This window comes from Leptonotus elevatus, chromosome 1, assembly GCF_054856555.1.
Source record: "Leptonotus elevatus isolate MCC_2025b chromosome 1, RoL_Lele_1.0, whole genome shotgun sequence".
Taxonomy (NCBI): Eukaryota; Metazoa; Chordata; class Actinopteri; order Syngnathiformes; family Syngnathidae; genus Leptonotus; species Leptonotus elevatus.
The window spans coordinates 49,920,136-49,941,558 of NC_141239.1; the positions used below are offsets into that span (position 1 = coordinate 49,920,136).

Consider the following 21,423-nt stretch of genomic DNA (forward strand, 5'->3'; position numbering starts at 1 on the left):
CCCAGCCAGTGCCAGTGATAAAGATTTGCAAAGCAGCCTGTGATCCAACAGCACAACTCTGGAGGATGACTGGAGGGGGCAATGAGGCTACGAAACACTCAACACTGAGGCGGCTTTGAAGGCTAGACGAGGCAGTGGGCCCAGAGGAAAGACCAGACTGTTTGCAAGGAAAGAACGGAAATGTCTGAGGAACACACTTGCAAGGGACTGCTCTGCTCTGAATTTGGCCAGTTGTCTGTGTGGGTGCAGTCTGTGGCTTGTTGCCTGAGGCCAGGTGTGAGGCCTTGAAGGGGTACAATCGACAAGAGTCTGCAGGCCTCCTGGCTTGGAATCAATTGATCTGTTTGAATCTTGCAGCAAAACAGAATGGAAAGCAGTTTTAAAGGGGAAGAAATATATGTTCTATGCAGCCCCACTAGTTTAAATATGATATTCTGGTTAATATATTGCGTTAGTGGAATGTGAGTTACGGAGCAAAATACAGGGAGCGGCCATTTTGCCACTTGCTGTTGACTGAAGATGACATCAATGTTTATCAGGGCTCAGACAACGACCAATCACAGCTCACCTGTTTTCAGAAGCTGCGCTGTGATTGGTTGTTGTACCTGAGCAACATTGATGTAATCTTCAGTCGACAACAAGTGGCAAAATGGCCGCCCTCTGAGATGGATAAAAATATTCCAAAAATGTAATGTTAATCAGGATGTCATGTTTAGACTAGTGAGGTCACATATTATTGTCAAGAAATGTTTAAGATTGACTTCCATTTAAAATATATATATACTGTATATATGAAGAAAAAGTGGCATGTGCGTCCATCGGTTTTCTATACTGCTCACCTTGTTCAGTATGCAGGCAGACGATACTGCGGACTGGTCTCTAATCAACCACAGGGCGATTGCAAGTGGGCATTGAGTAGGAATTCATCACATGCCAGCTGCATGGACATCGTATGCGAAGCACTAACTAATGGCCCTACAAGAGGCATGTGATTTCAGAACTTGGGTTGGCTCTTAGTAGAGTAAAAACCTCCATTAAGGCCAGTCATCAATGCATTATTCATTTAAGAATCAAGAAAAAAAGTAACACAAGCTTGGGTTTTTTTTGGTTTTACATGATCCAACTAAATAACAAGTTGCAATGAAAACAGACAAGAAACCACAGTAAACACCAAAACGCCATCAGAATAAAATAAAATATAAAAAGCAGTCAATAAAGTCAATGACATAATTCATAATAACAGTCAATAAACATATGTTTTTACAAATATGTACTGTTAGTCATGCATGGGTGTGATGGCCGCCTCCCATTACTTCCTGTTTTCTAATTTCTCATTAATCTGGATCTGGCAGTTGGATGCTAACAACCAATCAAGCCACTCCTATGCTTTTAAATCACTGGAACACACAACAGTGGACGTCATTAACTCAATGTTAAAACTTGGCCTTAGATATGGGAAGCTTGTATGGGTTTCAAGTCACTTGTGTGAGGTGCCAGCATATGTTTTTAACCCATTTTGGTGTGGTCTGGTGCAATTGTCAAAGGTGTGAGAGTATGGTAACAGTACTGTACAATCATTATGTGGATTTTATGTGCAAGGTTTCATTGGACCGTTTCTCAGTCATTGCACTTTCCCACTAAGAACTGCTGAATTTGGACATTTCATATTTTCAGTGGACGATAATCTGCTCGGTGGTTCCAGAGTCAACAGCCGCTCATATAACACAACCGAATGTGTGTATTACCCCCACATCATCTGCAGCCTTTATCTCCATCCTAATGTTGATGTGACTGTCTGCGTCTCGCGGCTTCCTGGCATCGACAGGCCTCCTATTCTTGTTTGTTTACTGTGGGCAGAGGTCGGCTCTCACTCAGCTATTCTGCTTGAGCCAAAAGTGATTTGGCGTTACATAACTCTCAGATATACACCATAATCTTACTCCAGCATAATTGGACCATTGAGACATTGGTGGACTTGGCTGTGAAGCCACCACATAAGTGCTTTTACACTAGAGACATGTTCACAAATAACAATAAATCAGTGATCACCTTTTTTTTGTGTTTTAAAATAAAGTCTTGTTTTGTTTGCACCTTAAACGATGACTTTTTATTGACTATCCCAGACATTACTGCCCATATGAGAACACATCCACTTTTCCTGAACGTAAAGGAACATTTCCAAAATCCCCCCAAGTAAATCTTTGAGGACTTGCTCTCTGAATCACTGCTGCCCATGCCTCACCACATCTGAATTATGGGGCCTAAAAGTGGAACGCATCCACTCACTGCCTGGAGAGATGGATGGTGGTGAGTGCGTTTCATATAATTTGCTGTCAAATGGCAGTGAATATTATCATGTACCTGCTATGAGCCAGTTTCAGTGTCCTGCAGCCAGACTTCATTCAGCCTGCTTCTGTTTACCCCCTCTGTGTTTTTCTAACTGTACTGGTGAATCATGGGAGTTGGGGAGCGTGAGCTAATACTCTGGTTTGAATAAATGATGGAAAAAAAAGAGGGTTGCTACATATGAGAAGGGAGGAGAGAGGGCAATTGGGGAGGGAGTCGGTGGGTGAAATGAAAGGGTGGAGGGAGGAGAGGTAAGTATAAAAGTCTTGCTCTGAGGAATTAGGAAATATTCCTCAGGAAAAATAGACTGACTGATATTACCAACTCTTCCTACTCCATACCTAACTAACGGTGAGTACATTATGGAATATGTTTTTAAATTAATTGCTAGTCTTGTTTTTATTGAGTAAGACGTTTTCTTTTTTTCTTTTTTCTTTTTGTACAATTAAAAATGTCTTATGCATTTTCAATATCACATTTTTAATACATATTTTTTCACAATATTGCAAAATGGTTCTATTTTAGTTTAGTTTTTTTTATATTTATCATGTAAGCAACATTTTCCATTGAGGTGGACACATTCTAACTGCAGGGGCTTGCGGGCCATAAACACACCTGTGAAGAATTAAGTGCCGATTAAATTCTGCAAACTTTGTAGTCAGCAATTCCAAACACACATGCACACACGCAAACACACACACATGTGGTTTCCTTTTGAACTTTGGCCTGCAGACTTGCTGTTTCTGTGCCCACTCCTGCGGGTTTTTAAGCGGGGCCAAGATATGCCTGAGGGGCTGGTGTTATGAAAATTCTGAGAGTGTGTAAGCATGTGTCAGAGTGTCCCGTGGGTGGGTGGGTGTGCTCGCTGTATAATGAAAGCATCTATTGACAGCGAAAAAGGGGAGGCAGCTGGAACTGAATCGTATCCAAACCGCACAAACAGACAGGAGGATGAAAGCTCCTCTCCAGTGCAGGCATGCAAATACAGCATGTGTGCATGAGAGTAAAAAGTGTTCAAAGTAATTCTGTTTTGCACACCTTCTGCACATTTTACAGTTTACATCTTCTATGACTCTATATGTGCCAATTCTGTGCCTGCATGTGTGTGCGCACTTCTTTATAACCATAATCTATTTCTCCTCGAGTTGGTAGTGCTGCGTTAAACACCAAGTACTCTTTTATGGCTCTTCCTCACAAATAGAATTTTGAACTCCAAGGCCCTTCTTGTGGATTGGCTGTGGCTTTGAGGGTTTTCAAGCCGGTTTTATAAATATAACTTAAGTTATATTTGTCCCATTTAGACATTTATACTGCATGGGAAAATAAGTTTATTTATTGCATGCTATGGATTTCAAGCTCTATTTTATAGGAACATTTAAAGGCCATATCAGATCATTCAAACTTAACAACTACTGGTTATATCTTTAAAAAAATAAAATAAAATAAAATAAAAAAGCAAATGCTAGATATGTAACTTTTGACCCCCATGTTCCAGGTAGAGAAAGAGGCCCAAAAATGAGAAGCCTTCTTCAATTGCTTGCACTCTGTGCTGTGCTCTCGCTGTGCGTTTGCCTTAACAGAGGTAGAGCTGCCCGCTCAAATTCAGGTATGTGTTGCCTTCACTGTGACTATATCCAGTTAAGCATTTTTGATTAACCCCATTCCATGTCTTTCCCCATAGACTCCAATGAAAGCACAGAATCCAGTGAAGGTAAATCAATGTTCACTCTCTTTCAAAATCGGTTGCATGCCACTCGCACTAAATACAACTCAAGGTTACTTTAAAAGAGTAGAGTAAAAGAGCAGAGTGGCTTGCTGTCTGGCTTGTGTGAACTATGTGTTTGAGTTAAATGAAAAACTTTGCGGTTTCAGATGTGTTTGTGGCCCCGAGGCGAGCCAATTCTTTCATCATGCCGCAGAGACACAACCTTCCCAGAGGAAACGGCTACAACAATTACTTCATGAGGTAAAATGCACATCTATACACTGCAGATTGAAAAAAATCACACAATTACACAACACACAATAAGATCAGTGGCAATGATGAAAAGCAAGAGGAATGAAAGACACATCTCTCTCCTTTCTAAACTTCAGTCGCAGGGTCAAGTCCCCAGCAGAGAGACGTGCCGAGACGTGCGAAGATTACTCTCCCTGCCGCTTCTTCGCCTATCACCATGGCTACCAGGTGGCATACCGGAGATACTTTGGGACCAGCACACCACAGAGGAGACCTACTGCAGCTCGCCGATATTAAACAACTCCGATGCACACACAATAATGAACCAAATGCAAAAGTGTCTCCACCATCTGGATACATGTTTGCAACAGACGCATTTCACCAACAGGGACTTATTATATATATGACTTAAGTTATAATGGTGTTCTCTGGATGTGATAATTTTTTTAAACGATAAATGACAAGACAACTCATTATTATGAACATGCACCGTCATTTGTATCAGCACAGGATAACTTCTTTATCCGATGATCTCATCGTGCAATCATTTATAAGCTATGTGTGTTATGTTTGCTCCCTGTACATTAACCACACTACGTTATCACCCATCATCCACCCGCAGCTCTGCTGTCAGTGAGAAAATAAAAATATTTTACTTTGTGTTTGTCTTCATCTTCCTTTTGCCTTTTCATTGGGAGTGTTTTTTGCAATGATCAGGGGAATCCATGCGCCGTATAAAAGTGGGAGCTTTACTGCTGCAGACTGTTGCTCTAACACACTGCCACACAGCAGATTTGAAAGCCCAAAATGCTTTAATGATTTTGCACTCTGTGCTCCCGCATACCCACAAATGATCCCATCAAGATGTCCTGAAATGGAACTGAAAGTCCGTTGAAGTCATTCTCTAAAATACAGCCAAGGACCAACATTGACTCAGACGGTGAAATTACATCCTGCGTGATCCCTGCAAGAGCAATCCAGAATGTATCCAAATAAGAGGGGGGGGGCTGAAAAAAGCAGGAGAAAATAAGCAATTTGAGTTTTTACGTGAGGGATTAGCCAGCAGAGGAGTCAACCATGCCACAGTTTGGCTTTAGCCACAGGTGCTTATAATCAACAGGGAGCTAGCTCGTTTACCTGTCGGTGGAGTAGAAACACCTGTGGCTAAAGCCAAACTGTGGTAAGGTTTTTGCTTCCTGAATTTGACACCTCTTTTATACAGTAAATAATAATGGTAGTAATACTAATAAATAGAATGGGATTTGTTATAAATTACAAATGATCAGAATTAAACTGTTATGTAAGATACTGGGTTTTGTATGTTTCAAATGTCCTGTAATATGACCTCTATGGCAAGTATGGCAAAGTGACAGGGGCTAGTCTATCAGAATTCTTCAGGCTACTCTAAAAGGCATCACAACACTGACACGTCATCAAACTCCACGTTGAAATTAGACAGAAATCCTGCACAGAAGTTTGGTTGTAATTCTGCAACTATCTCACATGACATATTTTGCTTGACAAAAAAACAGCTTTATAAAATGTATATATAAAATATATATATATATATATATATTTTAAAAAATATATATATATAGCAATACACACAGAAGAAGCAAAAAAAATAGGTGTAATATTGTTTTTACAAAAACTAATATCAGTAATTAGTCCACTTTGATTTCACATCAGCCTCATCAGAAAGTCTTTAAGAGTTAAATGTGAGAGTAAATGTTTGTTTTTTTCTAGAGTGTGTGTGCGCGTGTGTGTGATACATGATTCCCTAACCAATCATATCAAGAGAGCCACGTGTATAAATCTGAGTTGGTCTATACATTTGCAGAGAGAAGAACAACAGAGCCGTTCCCATCTTCAAGCCTCGTCCTTGCCTGACACTCAAGATGAAGACTTTGGCCATCCTGGTTTTTTGCACCCTGGCTGTTGCCTGTCTGGCTTCAGGTAAGAAATCCAGTCTATCATAGGCTTGCTGTGTAATTATATAGCAGGTATTATGATCGTATTTAAAGATTTTTCTCTTCAAATCAGCATTGATAAAGAAACTTAAGGCCAAGCATATCACTTGACAAAAACACATTCCTTCTGTTATCTTCAGTTTTCTTCTTTCTTATTTTTTTTAACCTGACTGACTTTTGTTTTATTTTTCATATTTTCCAGACTCAATGGATTCCAACGGTGATGACCGTGATGAAGACCGTCATGAGCGTGATAACCCCCGCCGCAACTACAATGACAACTACGATAATGGCCACTACAACAACGGTGACAATGGCCACTACAATGGTGACAATGGCCGCTACAACAACGGTGACCGCAACAACAACGGTGACCGCGACCGCTACAACAACGGTGATGGCCGCTACAACAACGGTGATGGCCGCTACAACAACGGTGATGACCGCTACAACTACCGCCATCATGGTAAGGTCATGGGTTCACATTTTCGCACTGTAGCTCCTGAATAGCATATTTTTGTCTATGAGTCAAACATTGTTTTTTTTCTATACGGAAATTAAAACTGATAGGATTTTGTTTCATGACCACCTCAAGTGAAAAATAATTACACGTCAACTGTAACGAATGTGCGGTACTACTATAATTTGGCTTTGGCTTTGGTTTGTGTGATCAGCAGTGAAGTGTAGGATAACTTAAGGTTAAAGGATAAAATGAAGTAAGATGACGTAACGTTAAATGTGTGTGGTGTGCAGGACAAGTTTTTGTGGACAGGTCACAGGCCGCTGCAGTGGTGGTGCCAAGGAGAGAGCTGACCCTGACCCAAGTGGAGAGGTATTGTACATACTGCTAACCAAGAACAACTTTTATGAATGACTTTGACCAAAAATATGTTTGAAAAGCATATCTCTATCTTCTGTTTCTTCACTCAGCCTGAGAGAAGTCTGCGAGACCAACGTGTCTTGCGATCACATGATGGACACAGATGGAGTCGTGGCTGCTTACAACGCCTACTACGGACCAGTTCCTTATTAGACGTCAAACCACAATTGACTCCCCATCATGACATAAACAGCTTTATATTGCTTTTTATTATCACCTTCCTCTTTAAATTTGAAGCCCTTTTCTATGCAAATAACTTGAAAAAACAGTTCTAAAAGTGTTTTGAGCAAAAATGTGGGAGCAGTGCTGGAGGAATAGCACTGGCATGTGAACTTACTTTGCAATTCTGTACAGACCAGCCCAGGTGAGCCTATGATTCTATCACCTCTTTCTGCCTGTAGAGTAGTGTGATGACTAAGTAAAAAAATAATGAAAATCAATATGTGTGTTGTGTCGTTATTCCTCAAGTGTGATAAATGAAGTTTACAGGGAAGAGTTAAACACAAGTTCAGTTTTTGTGTGTATGCCAATGTTCAAGTGCTTACACTCCTTACAGACTAACCTTCGATAGGGCTATGTAGCTTAATATTCCTGTATGAAATATTACTATCACACTTACATTCTGGCATGCTATGTAGCCTGCTGTATGTAGTCATCTATCCATCTATCCAAGGTAACACCTTGCCAGCCAGTCACAGCAGAGCACATATACAACCATTCACACAACACGTTCACGGCGATAGGCAGCTCAAGAGTCTTGGATGAACCTAACATGCATGTTTTGGGAATGTGGGAGCAAGTCAGAATACACGCAATGGAACATGTAAAATCCCCACAAAAGAGCCTAACCACAAGGCAAGCGTATGGTCCCATCTTATATCCAGAGTGTTTCATAAAATTTGCTATCATTTGAGATTTAAATATGACAGAAACTACATGGTCAAGGTTAATGACACGAAATAGGCTTAATGTTGAGCAATATAAGATTCACGCCTCCAAATTTGAATGAAAAAATGTAAGATATGTAGATTTCATTGCCGATTTCACAATGTTCCGTATGTGCTCTGCCTGCGACGCGGTACATACAATTCGGTACTCCAGACTTTCTTCACCTCAAATACGAACATTATGCTTCTTGACTTTGCCATTTGTATGAATAGTGAGCTCATCACTGAAAACAATATGTTACTTGAACCTGTCTTCTTCAAGTTTCTCATGCATATCAACAGAAAAAAGTTAGTGCTTTCGCTTGTTGTTTTGGCTATTAAATCCACATATCTTTTAATTTTTCATTCATACTAGGAGGAATAAATCTTATATTGTTCAACATTAAGCCTGTTTAGTTTCATTAACATTGGCCGTGTAGTTTCTGTCATATTTACATCTCAAATCATATCAAATTTGTACTTTAACTGTAATTTATCTTTCAATTGATTATGGAATCATTAATAGCCACTAGTTATCAACAGTGAGATATTTTTATTTAACATATGATAGGTACGTTTCTCACATTCACATCTCTGAGATTGCACGAATTTCCTCATTACTGGAATGAAAAGGGCGTAGGCTTGTTCTAAACTCAGTTTTCTGAGTTAAAAGCAAAGTCCTAATCAAGTCTATTTAGTAATCAATCAATCAATCAATCCAGCAGATATATTTTTAATATGTTGTAATTTGGTGCTTTGAGGAGTACAGCCCTGAAGAAGTACGATTGGGCCCCATGAACTCCTTTGCCAATTACTCCAGTTTGTCAATAATGGAGGATTTTTTTTTTAAATTGGTTGTATATGTCAGCTTGTTTTATGTAATGCAAAATGCTTCATGGTAATAAAATGATCTTCCGCCTAATAGTCTTATTTCATAAAATTTAGGTGTTGTTTGTTTTCATAGGCAGCATAAAACAGTGGACTGTCGCCCTCTGCTGTGTACTTTTTTCACGTTTACCACCCTCTGACATTCAGACTTTATTTACAGAAAGACATTTATGGCAGTAAAAACATGTAAATGTATAGTCACTCTCTTATTTTTGCATATATTGTCTCTGAAAGTGATTATTCTATATGCTGTAAACAATCAACTCAATTTCAAATCTGAATATTAAAAAAATATTTTATGTATTTGAGTAAAACTATTTATTTAGTGAAGAGATTTGGTGGGGATAAAATAGTTATAATATCTGCTGAAAGAAAATGAAAGTAAACGGTGTAACAAAATGTATTTTATCGTTTTACTACGGCTTGGATAACAACACCTGGTGCCACGGCTGTCTTATTTTTATGATGTCCGTTCAACTTGATCTACTTCCGGTGTTGCTTACGGCTCCCAGTGCCAGCGCAAACATGGCGAGCGGCTAACGAAAAGTCGTGTTCCATTCAGTTATGGGGGTTTTTGGTTTCTGTTATATTGCTTAAGCAAAATATCGCATTTGAACCTTATTACCCGAAGTCGTGTTTGAAGGGTATTACCCTTTCTACTTGTTTTCTTCTTAAGGTAATACTGTATTGCTTTTCTCTGTGTGTGTTCTCTGGTGTTGAAGCTAACGCGGCCCTAGCTACAAGTGCAGGCTAATATTAGCTTTCGGCTAATTCCCAACGTCGTTTTAGTAATCTAGCTTGTTTTTAAAATAATCAATCTGTATATTCTCTACCTCTGATTATTTTTAGCACAATATTTTTTATAGATAGAGGTGTGGATTCGTTCGCTGATCGCGAGGTTTGTGTAAATGTAAAAGTATACTTAATGTGTAATGAATGAATGCACCATTTGCGCACATGACTGTTTCGTTAATGTACCTTAAGAGATCAGTGATGTACTGCTTTTTGAAATGCATGTATTTGTAGAATGGAAACCGTGTCTGTGTGTATAACTTTTAAATGCATATATTTGGAAGCTGATTGTTTGCGTCACATGTCATTCTTGATCAACAAGGATGGCATGTGAAGCAAACAACCATCTTCTAGGTTTGATGGATTTGAATGTCTCATCAGGCAAAAGGAAGACAGCAGCATCACAATGGGACGGCGTTCAACTTCGTCCACCAAGAGTGGGAAATTCATGAACCCCACGGATCAGGCCAGTAAGTACATTCCAGCAGGATCAAATAGTGCAAATAAACATAAATTATCTGTTGTTACCAGATTACCATAATAATGCACATTGCACACACTTTTTTGTACAGGAAAAGAAGCTAGGAAAAGGGAATTAAAAAAGGTATTATTTTTATTGTATTTTTAAATCATTTGTGAGGCAATTATGTTGCCATTTACATTTCCTAACTTATTTATTTAATTTATAGAACAAAAAGCAGAGAATGATGGTGAGAGCAGCTGTGCTTAAGATGAAGGACCCCAGACAGATAATCAGAGACATGGAGAAATTGGATGAGATGGGTGAGAAACTGAATTTGCACCATTAATCTTACTTACAGTTGTAAGACTTGTTTGGTTATTTTAAGACCTGCAGATTGCACATTCACTATGTTGTAACTGTAATATTCATTTAAATCTGAAGGTATTATTTAATCTCTGCAATAGAGTTCAACCCAGTCCAGCAGCCCTTGCTGAATGAGAAGGTGCTGAGAGACAAGCGGAAGAAGCTGCGGGAGACATTTGAACGTATCGTTCGTCTGTATGAGCGGGAGAATCCTGAAACCTACAAGGATCTGCGCAAACTTGAACTAGAATACGAGAGTAAACGGGGCCAGCTAGCACTCTATTTTGATTCAGTCAAGGTTTGTAAATATATATTTATATTTTTGTTGTTGTTGTTTTTGTTTTAACCTTTAACCTAAAACATGCACCGAGCAGCATTTTATACTGCAAGTTGTCAAACTTCATAAGAGTGAAATTCAATGTATCAATCAAACGCTGTGTTGTGTTTTTGTTGACAATGTTAATGTTTTTTCCCCTTGCAGAATGCAGAATCCGTGGAGGTTGATAGTATTCCTTTACCAGATATGCCCCACGCACCTTCCAATATTCACATCCAGGACATCCCTCTACCGGGGACTCAGCCTCCTTCAATACTGAAGAAGGGCTCCTTTTTTGGGTAGGCTCTAACTTGGTTGTTGTTTTTGTCCAGGTCTAATAAAATGTGAGCTCTTCTTTGGTGTCCGATTGTCTTAAACCTGGATCAAGACCATGAGGTCTTGGCATATGTGTAGAAGAAACTCCCCTCTATGCAAGGGACGGGGTTGGAATATCGGGATTTTCCCGAACGGCAGATCAAGATTGTTAAATTGCCACCATTCGTTTGTGTGCCCCACAGTAAAGCACCTCTATCGTCTGGCCTGGTTTTGCCAACATTGCCACCTGTGCCACGTTTACCTCCTGGGAAGAAACCACCCGGGCCTCCACCTGGACCCCCACCACCTCAAGTCTTGGCTCTGTATGGCATTCCTTCACGGCGGCCTTATGGCACTGAATCTGGTAAGACAAATTATAACTTTGTCTTCATTAATGGCTTTTGTTTTGATCTTTTGGATGGTGGATGTTTATTTTACTAATTAGATTGTTCTTTCTGCTTTGTTTCCTGCCTGAGTAGAGCCCTCAATTCCTGGCTTAGACAGGGCCTCAACAGACAGAAGAGATCAGGACAGCGGCAGTGGAAGCGACAGGGACGATCTAGATGACGATGACAGCGAGTCTGAGGAAGACAGTGACGACGAGCGGGATGAAGATGGTGACTTGAGAAAGGCAGACAGACGTGAGGAGAGAGGTGAAATACAGGCTGGTGAGTGTTATATCTGCTTTATTAGATATATGCTATAAATATAAATGTCAAGTCTACATTGTAAAGTAGAAGCATGTTCAAAATGACAACATTTGTCTCCAAAATTGTCAGTTCTCCTTGAGTTATCAAAAAGAAATTGGATAAACTTTCTCGAAAGTTAATTGAGTCTTGCAGGATCTTTTTTTTCATTCTTTTTCTGGGTGATTTGCAATTTTTGCCTATATGTTTGTGTCCTGATACTAATGTATTATTTTGATGTTGTACTGTGTCTTAGGTCGCAGTGTACATTTTGCAGATATGCCTTCAGATGCATCCCAAGATGAAACAAAAAAGAAAAAAAAATCTGGGAAGAAGACCAAGGCCATCACGCCCCTGCAGGCCATGATGTTAAGGATGGCAGGTTTGTGTACTGAACTCGTGGAAATAATCTCTCCTCAAATTTACTCACCTTGTTTTGTTTCACCAGTTTTGTAAATAATGTGACATGATGTTATTTTCTCTGTTCAGGTCAGTCCATTCCTGAAGAGGACGAAGAAGAAGTTGAGGAAGAGTACACAGATGAATCGGATAGTTCTGACGCTGAAGACACGGGGCCACCAGGGGAGCCGCCCCAACCGGTTGCTGGTCAGCGTCTCCCACCTCCAAGCGGTCCAGTGGGACAGCCTCCACCCTTGCAGGGTCCACCAATGACTGGGCCTCCACCTATGGGTCCTCCACCAGCTCCACCAATCAGGCCTCCTGGTCCACCCTCTGGTCCACCTCCTGGCCCCCCACCAGGTCAGATTAGGATCCTATTCATTGACACGTCTGCCCGAAACACACTGCAGTCAACAAAGCTAACACTTCATCACCGTCATTGCTGTTATTCCTAAAAACAATCAAATCTAGGGCAAATGTTTCAACTGCTCTGCCTTTGCACAAAAATTATCTAAAACTTGACAAATACACTGCAACTCTTATCTGTTTAGCTTTTGCTTGAAATCTTAATTTGTATTATATTTTATGCATTGTGTCTTCAGGTGCTCCTCCGTTCTTAAGGCCATTGGGTATTCCTGGCATGAGAGGTCCAATACCTCGTCTTTTACCCCCTGGACCTCCACCTGGTCGCCCACCCGGCCCACCACCTGGTCCCCCTCCCGGTCTTCCTCCTGGCCCCCCACCACGTGGACCCCCTCCCCGGCTACCACCCCCAGCACCACCTGGTAAGCTTGTGGTTGCGGGCAGAGTAAAGTTAAACTGGTGGCATTAATTTGTGGAGTGAATTTAAAGAATGTTGAAGTGTTTTAACGTCACGGCACGTCATGTTTGAGATCTGTAATACACATCCACCTATACAAAGTCTGCTGAGTTGAATGCATGTTAGTTCATACGTGTGAGAATAATTGTCTCCTGACAAATGTCTACAAACTTCCTGTCTATTTGTTTTAACTTGTAAGTAGGGATGCACCGAAATGAAAATGTTTGCCCGAAACCGAAAATGAAAAATGCTTGGCCGAAAACTGAAACGCCGGGAAAAAAAACATGCCATTTTTTTTTACTATCATTGCATTTATTATAATTAATTAAAATTATAATATTATTATAAAATATTTATTTAGCACTGGCTTTTTAGCCTAGCACAATATAAATTTAAATGTGCCCACACCGCAGACATGTTGGCAAATTGATTGTCCATTTGATTGTTTATTGTCCCTTTCCATAGAAAAAAAAATCCAATGACAAAGCTAATATTGAAAACTCTGACATGGCCATTTAAACGCAACCCTAACATTTCAAATGCTCAAGGTACTGCTTCCTAGCAAAATTAACCTTTGTCCCTGAAAAGGTCAACAACATTTTTATGGCGTATTTAGCACTACGCCATGTAAGTAACCTAGTTTTAATGAATGACATTTTTTGACAAGTAAAATAAGACTGTAAGAGATATAATAAGAGAGCTAATGCTGCTGTAATTAACCCATTAAGGCCTAAAGCGCCTGGCAAGCCATGCCTCTAAAGTTTTCCTGGAAATTCAACAATATTAAAAAATAATTGATATCTCAGCCCTTGAAGCAGATATAAACATAATTCTAAAAACATTTCAGAGCTTACACCTGTGGCGTTCACACAAACCTAAGTTTGTTATTATAAACCTTCAATATAGATATGTTTTAAATCAACAAACAAATGTCGCATCTGCGAGTGTATAAATCCAAATATATTTATCTTCAACACTGGAGCGCAGTTGTAAAAACCTCGGGGGATCGGGGTAATTATTCGTCGCCAATTCCGTTACAAAGCAACATCCTCATTGTCTGCAAACATATTTCTTAGCAGTATCTCACTGTCGACTCGTTACAGTGATTCGAATTCCTCCCGCGCCGTCGTCAATCGCGTCATTTATTTCATAACTCCCGCGAATCTGCGTCAACCATAAACGCTCTAATAAAATATATTCTTATACATTTTATCGGCTAAGAGACGAAGAATTGGTGAAAACACAACAAAATGACATATCCGCTCTCACGGGTTTAAAGCGAGAAGAGCACAGGAGCGCTCTCGGCTTTAACGGTAGAAGTGCGGTTATGCGCTCCCAATCTTAATGGGTTAATGTTTAAACTTCCGGATGCTCTCTTACTATCAAATTACACAACCAGAAGTAGTAATTTAATAAGTAATGCACAATTAGAACATATGTGGTGTACTTACAAGTACATTAAACAGAAGATACGTTTATCAACATCATCAAAGTAGATTAGTGTCCGTATATGATCTTTGTATCTGTCTTGTGGTCTATTCTTTAACCCTGGTGGATTCCCAAGTTGTTTTAAATTCAAACTACATATTTCTAATTGGAAATAAATTGTGCTTTTCCTTCCAGGTATTCCACCTCCTCCCCCGAGAGCAGGAGGGCCCCCCCGTCCCTTGGCGCCACCGCTTGCCCTCTTCCCACCACCTCTCAGCGCCAACGTGCTTAGTGCTCCTCCCAGCCTCGTCCAGCGGCAAAAAGGCCCAGGATCCAGCCAGGATGGCTCACAAGGCAACATGCCCCCTCCATCAATGTCCATGCGCGCCAGTGTCATGCAAATGCCCCCTCCTCCAGGGACTGCTGCAGCCTCTGCTGTCAGCCACCTCCACGCAGCCACCATTGAAAAACGGGCCAATCTCACCTCTGTCGCTGGTGCAGGCGGCCTGGCAGCCGGTGCTGGCTCTGGGGCCACCATCTCTGCCAAACCACAAATTATCAATCCCAAAACGGAGGTCACACGGTTTGTGCCCACTGCACTGAGAGTGCGAAGGGACAAGAGTGGTGCAGCGCCAGGTCCAGTGGTTGGTCCGTTAGACAAAGGTGGAAGGAGAGGGGATGACGGTATGGGAAGTGGCCATGGCCACAAACATCACTCTTCCGCTGCTTCCATGGGCATGTCTCACCCAGCTCAGTTTGGGGCTGTGGCTCAGCCCAGCATGAAGACCAAGGACCAGGTGTATGAAGCCTTTATGAGAGAGATGGAGGGACTCCTGTGATACGCACCAAGGTCAAACTGAAGAAATGCTGTATTTGGCTCTCAAATTGCAGCGTAATAGGCTAGTGTTCTTTCCTGGATCTGTTGCCAAGACTGCTGCCTGTTGATTTCATTTAATCTGGAATATTACTAGTAAAACAAAATCAATCTGTTAACATAAAATATGCAATTTTATGAGTAAAAGGAAACAATTAGGTCTACTTGAGTGGATTTTTTATTTTTTTGCCAGAAGCTATTCTATGACTTTGTCTCTCTTTACTGTTGATTTATTATGTATTCTACTCTTTGTGTTTTATTAGACTTCATCATGTATGTTTTTTTTATTCCACTGGCAAACTACTGCCTCGAACTGTTTGATCTGCATCTAAATAAACATTTCAAGAGCTCCTGTGTCTGTGTGATGTATCAAAAGTACAATGTAAATTTTAGGCTGTCCTATTAATTTTCTAAATTAAACAAGTATAGGCGATGCATCAGGGATCACACTATGTGACCGCAGGTACTGTTTTCCATGTCTCCCTCCTTCAGCTCGACAGAATCTAATGATCAGCTCATCACAGCATGGAAAACAGGCTGGATAATGGCTCTCGTTTATTGTTGTTGTGGGGGGTGGGGGTGATAGAGGGCCCAGTGATAAAAGTGAGACGTAATAAATAAATTGTATTACAATACGTAATAAAACAAGTTGCAAGTGGAAAAAACTCATATTCCCATGAATCTTTGCTGTTTCCGCTTGAACGTATTTCCGCATCTGCGCACTATGGTGCGCACTGTGGTGCACAGTGGCACGTTGGTTAGGCAAAAAAAAAGCATGGCGGATGTCGGTGAAGGAAGCTCTAAGCTAAACACAGATGCAGAAATACACGAAGAGTTGAGTGGTGTCGATGATCACACTAACGACAACAGTGGCGGAAATCAGGAGGCAGTAAAGACCTTCCGAGACCTGGTAGGTTTACCTTAAGCAAATTAAAAGGCAGAACATGTTGTGTCCTAGATGACATGCAAGGCGGGAGAGGTGAAAGTAAGCCAATATCCGAACGTTTTTCGGAAGTCCTACTCCAAAGTGGTTGTCTAATGAAGTTCGGCTACGATAACTAAATGTAAATCCAACAGTTTACACATATAATTAACTTTTTTATTTATTTATAGGGAGTCACCGAGGTACTGTGCGAAGCTTGTGATCTGCTGGGATGGAAGAGTCCAACAAAGATTCAGATTGAAGCTGTACCATTGGCCCTGCAAGGTAAGACGTCGTCTCTTTTTTTTTCCTTCCTTTTTTTTGTTTGCATGTGAATCATCGTTATTTTACACTTTGCCATTTGAAGTTGTGTGTAGGAGTGCTGTGGTATCATGTTAATTTGTTCTCTCTCTCTTCATGGCGTGAAGGCAAGGATGTCATCGGCTTGGCTGAGACTGGTTCAGGAAAGACGGGTGCCTTTGCTCTGCCCATCCTCCAGTCACTGCTGGCCTCACCCCAGAGGCTGCATACCCTTGTCCTCACTCCCACTAGAGAGTTGGCCTTTCAGATCTCAGAGCAGTTTGAGGCCCTGGGTTCAAGCATTGGCGTCAAGTGTGGTAGGTGTCCTGTAAAAGATGAATGGTATAAAACAGAATAAACAATGATTGTGTCTTAAACCAATGTTTTTGTTTCAGCTGTCGTAGTTGGAGGAATTGACATGATGTCTCAGTCTTTGGTGTTGGCCAAGAAACCACACATTGTCATTGGTAAGACATTACATTCTTTTGGAATAGGGATGTCAAACTGTAATTCATCAAGACCCACATTGTTTTAAATTTTGTATGGGAATAAAAAACCTTTATATATATATATATATATACACATATACATACATACATACATACATACAGGTAAGATAATTGAGAACATATTCTCATTTGCAATGACAGCTGCACACAGGAGAGAGTAAAACAAAAAAAGGAAAGAAAGAAGGAATTGGATAAATAAGCAATATTGATAATGAACTCAGAATATCTACATTCTAATTCATTCTCATCCCTGCCATTATAACTAGGGATGTCCCAATCACACTTTTTTTTGGATCCGAGTCACCTCATTTTGAGATCGGCCGATTCCGAGTCTCGATCCGATACCTCAGCATTTTATTAAGGAGGAGGGAAAATTTGTATTTATTTATTTTAAACAAAACTACCCCAACACCTTTTATATGGTGAGTGAACAGTGGTTAAACTAAGTAAAACATTTAACTTCCCTTTTTTTGGCACATCTATGAGTGACTCAAAGGGGTATTATTAATCAGTATATACATTTTTCACAAGACCTTTATTTTTGAGAACTTAATGTTGTTTTACTTTAGGAAGAAAAAAAATGCAGTATATATGTGCGTGAAACAAGCCAACTTCACAACAAACAAGGCTGAATTTGATGAACAAGCAAGCAAAATGTATTATAACGTCTTGCAAGAACGCCACCGCCAAATGTTGGTTGGCATGTCAACCTTTTAATTCTCTCAATAAACCACTGTTGGACGTACAACTCAAGAGGCTAGCAAAAAAAAAGACAACAATACGCACAACCAAACCGCACGTCTCGTCCCTCCCCTCCCGCGAGACCTGTGTTGCGTTCACTAACAGTCGGACATAAGAGTGCTAAACAGAAATGGCAAGTTCGTTGCAGTATTTAATCTTACCATATCATGACTTTGGGTCTGGACTTGCACCAGGCCAAACTGCCGGCCCAGGCGAGATTTAGCGACTCCGCTAAGGACGTCTGACCAACCGGATTCGCGCTAGGCTAAGCGAGGTGCCGCTCCCTTCGAAGGGCGTCCAGAGGCGCAGGCGGCGCACCTACATGCGCGAAATGAAGCGCGACCGCGGCTGGATCCGCAGGGATGGCACAAAGCACTTCCAAGTCGCCAGCTCCTAATGGCGGTCAGGGCTGCTTGGCTGGCTGTCAATGAAGGGTAGCGGGAAAGTGTGCAACGCATCTACTTTACTTACTTTCCGCCACACAAAATGCTCACTTTGCACACAGTGCAAGTCGCACCGTCTCCGCTTACCACATTAGAGACGATAATAACTTATAATCATCTACTTCCAAATACCTCTGCGCCATTTCCTTGTTTAGCCCCGCCGCTTGATGACATTAATAGTGTCACTGTAGTGTCACTCTGTGCCACCGCACAACTCCAGATTTAATAAAAAATAACCACATATATTTATCTGGGTCCTGATCGGGAGACAATGTCCGATTCCGATCGAGTCAGCAACCACGTGATCGGGCCGGGTCATCCCTAATTGTGACTGTAAACATAATATTGTAATACTATGTAGTACAATAGTCCTTGTATTTTATTGATTTAAAATTTCACTAGAAATCTGAAGTAATGGAAAATAGTGTCAACCAAACATTTACTATACCACTATTCAATTTATGTCAAGAATGGTTTAAAAAAAAAAAAGGGTCATATTAGTGGGCCAGAAAAATTTGGTCGGATCTGTCAGTCTTTGAGTTGGCAGCTGTATTGTAGAAGTATTCATTATTACATCTGTGTCATTTCTAATACACATACATTTGTGCAGCCACACCCGGTCGACTGATGGATCACTTGGAGAACACAAAGGGCTTCAACCTGCGAGCGCTAAAGTTCCTTGTCATGGATGAAGCGGACCGAATTCTCAACATGGACTTTGAGACCGAGGTGGGTCATTAAACTTCTCCCCTAAGCAGAATTTGTTGTGGTTCAACCGCAATGCAAATATAGCCATTATTCATTTTTCCAGTGGAAGCATGATGATATGAGTACGCTTGTTTTAACCAGGTAGATAAAATCTTGAAGGTGATTCCCCGGGATAGGCGCACATTCCTTTTCTCTGCAACCATGACCAAAAAGGTAATTGCACATTTGTTTTCACGCAGTACCCCACATTGACCATCCTTTTGATTGTCTACAGGTCCAGAAACTACAGCGGGCGGCACTGAAAGACCCAGTCAAGTGTGCCGTTTCTACCAAATACTCCACAGTAGATAAACTGCAGCAGTATTACATCTTCATACCGTCTAAATACAAGGTTTGTATACACATGCTTGTTTTCAGGCATGAAATATAAAGATGACTGTTTGCTAACACGTTGTGGTTGTGCGTTGTGTGTGTCAGGATTGTTATCTGGTGTCTATCATCAACGAGCTGGCAGGCAACTCCTTCATTATTTTCTGCAGCACATGCAACAGTGCACAGCGGGTGGCGCTCTTGCTGAGGAACCTTGGCATCACGGCCATCCCTCTTCATGGGCAGATGAGTCAGGTAGAACATCAGAGCTTTTGTTTTTAATAGTAATGAAAATGCAAAACACAGTACTACTCTCTGATTATGTTTGTCTTCTTTTAGTTTTATGTCAGCATATGTTCTTGTGCGATATTTTTAATATCTCACTCTTTTCTCATTGTTTAGAATAAACGTCTCGGGTCGCTAAATAAATTCAAAGCCAAGTCGCGGTCGGTGCTGCTGGCAACTGACGTGGCGTCCAGAGGGCTCGACATTCCACACGTTGATTGCGTCATCAACTACGACATCCCCACACACTCCAAGGTAACGCGGGGCTGTCAGTCTCTTCACCGCTCATTAACGTACGCAGCTGATTATAGTATGTGTTGGCCCACACAGGACTACATCCACAGAGTCGGGCGGACAGCCAGAGCAGGACGATCGGGGAAGTCAATCACGTTTGTCACCCAGTAAGCACTTCCTGTTTGTCTCGCCAGTATCCCTTTTCACCTACTATCATTTTCAGATTTGAACTTATTCCTGCTGCAAATTGCCAATGTCTGTCATGTGCTCATAAGACCCTTCCTCCCCCTTCAGGTATGATGTGGAGCTTTTCCAGAGAATAGAAAGCTTGATTGGAAAAAAGCTTCCTGCCTTCCCCACCCACGAGGAGGAGGTGATGATGTTGGTGGAGAGGGTCAGCGAGGCCCAGCGATTTGCCAGGCTGGTGAGTCAGCGTTGTTGCATAATCTTAAAATGTGTGCATAGAGCTTGCGTTTCATTTTATATTTAGAAGATAGGCTACTAAAGGCTCAGTTTTAAATATAGTGTGACTAATATGTTACCCCTGTTATGTAGCTAAAGAAGGTTTCCAAATATTAGAAACACGTCAGTGTGATGCAGTGCCATTAATAAACACTGCAAAGTGCAAACTAAGCTTAGAATAAAACAAAGGAATTGACGAGGTAACACTTTGATTACATTCCTTCAGGAAATGAAGGAACAAGGTGAGAAAAGGAAAAGATTCAAAGACCGAGCTGGAGACGAGGATGACACGGAGCAAGCGAGCGGCGTGAGGAAGAAGGTGAAAGGAGGCCCGGGAGCAGGACGAGGAGGCGAGAAGAAAAGGGGCTTTGCTGCCTGGAGAGGTGGACGCAGAGGCCGTTGACTTAAATATTGACTGTACATAACCACAACATTAAATATTGTCTTTTTCATGCCAAATCTGGATCATTATGACACAAAAAGGTCTTGCCTTTATCTTGATACATGACTATTTAATTACATTTAAATTTGTCTTTTTTCTTTATCATTTGTAGTAAAATTCTTCCACTTGAAGCTTTGAAGAATTGTTGTCTTTTTAGACCCAATAGTGAGCTGTTAGTCTCAATCAACCTCATAGAACTGATTTGTGCACTACAGGGGATCATTGGTTTACAACAAGTCAAGGTTGTATGCAGTACAGCTCAGGTATGCTGTGGGAAATTACCCAATTTTACTAAATTGGTCCAAAAATTATGTTGTACTAATAACAAATATTGTAACTTTGCTCATCTATCAATGCCTTTAATTTTAGTGCTAGCCAGACGGCAAATAAATGCTCTTCCACTAGATGGCAGAAGACACAAATGTGCTATTCATAGAACAGTTGCAGCTGAAACGTGCTGTAAATAAATATGAAAATTAAACGTAAGACTGGCTGTACAACCAAGGACAAATAGGATGGTGGGAAATAACGTCTTACTTAATTTGTTAGATTCCCACCCCCAGGATTTGTAGCCTACTTTACCTG

The 21,423-nt window shown here is 40.9% G+C and overlaps 4 protein-coding genes across 5 annotated transcripts; all 4 read left to right on the forward strand.

The window, feature by feature from the left end:
* The first annotated feature begins 2,569 nt into the window (after positions 1–2,569).
* On the forward strand, positions 2,570–4,963 carry mgp (matrix Gla protein). Its single transcript, XM_086079169.1, has 5 exons — positions 2,570–2,697; positions 3,842–3,952; positions 4,028–4,057; positions 4,219–4,312; positions 4,441–4,963. Exons 2-5 carry the CDS (start codon positions 3,862–3,864, stop codon positions 4,598–4,600), a joined length of 375 nt encoding a protein of 124 aa, XP_085935295.1. The 5' UTR covers positions 2,570–2,697; positions 3,842–3,861; the 3' UTR covers positions 4,601–4,963.
* A 1,162-nt stretch (positions 4,964–6,125) lies between these two features.
* bglap (bone gamma-carboxyglutamate (gla) protein) lies at positions 6,126–7,593 on the forward strand. Its single transcript, XM_086083227.1, has 4 exons — positions 6,126–6,259; positions 6,476–6,739; positions 7,027–7,105; positions 7,204–7,593. The coding sequence occupies exons 1-4, from the start codon at positions 6,202–6,204 to the stop codon at positions 7,304–7,306; spliced, it is 504 nt and encodes a 167-aa protein (XP_085939353.1). The 5' UTR covers positions 6,126–6,201; the 3' UTR covers positions 7,307–7,593.
* A 1,878-nt stretch (positions 7,594–9,471) lies between these two features.
* wbp11 (WW domain binding protein 11) lies at positions 9,472–15,773 on the forward strand. The gene is made up of 12 exons (XM_086067283.1): positions 9,472–9,643; positions 10,141–10,229; positions 10,332–10,363; positions 10,449–10,542; positions 10,687–10,883; positions 11,067–11,200; positions 11,420–11,580; positions 11,696–11,884; positions 12,159–12,284; positions 12,392–12,661; positions 12,904–13,086; positions 14,745–15,773. The coding sequence occupies exons 2-12, from the start codon at positions 10,166–10,168 to the stop codon at positions 15,386–15,388; spliced, it is 2,094 nt and encodes a 697-aa protein (XP_085923409.1). The 5' UTR covers positions 9,472–9,643; positions 10,141–10,165; the 3' UTR covers positions 15,389–15,773.
* A 381-nt stretch (positions 15,774–16,154) lies between these two features.
* ddx47 (DEAD (Asp-Glu-Ala-Asp) box polypeptide 47) lies at positions 16,155–20,969 on the forward strand. 2 transcript variants are annotated; one of them, XM_086079189.1, is made up of 12 exons: positions 16,155–16,333; positions 16,537–16,630; positions 16,774–16,962; positions 17,041–17,112; positions 18,949–19,071; positions 19,192–19,259; positions 19,321–19,437; positions 19,524–19,670; positions 19,818–19,955; positions 20,031–20,101; positions 20,229–20,358; positions 20,623–20,969. In XM_086079189.1, exons 1-12 carry the CDS (start codon positions 16,199–16,201, stop codon positions 20,797–20,799), a joined length of 1,461 nt encoding a protein of 486 aa, XP_085935315.1. In that variant the 5' UTR covers positions 16,155–16,198; the 3' UTR covers positions 20,800–20,969. The 2 variants fall into 2 exon arrangements, with proteins under 2 accessions (XP_085935315.1, XP_085935307.1); XM_086079181.1 differs by having other exon boundaries at positions 18,949–19,067; positions 19,188–19,259.
* The last annotated feature ends 454 nt before the right edge of the window (positions 20,970–21,423 follow it).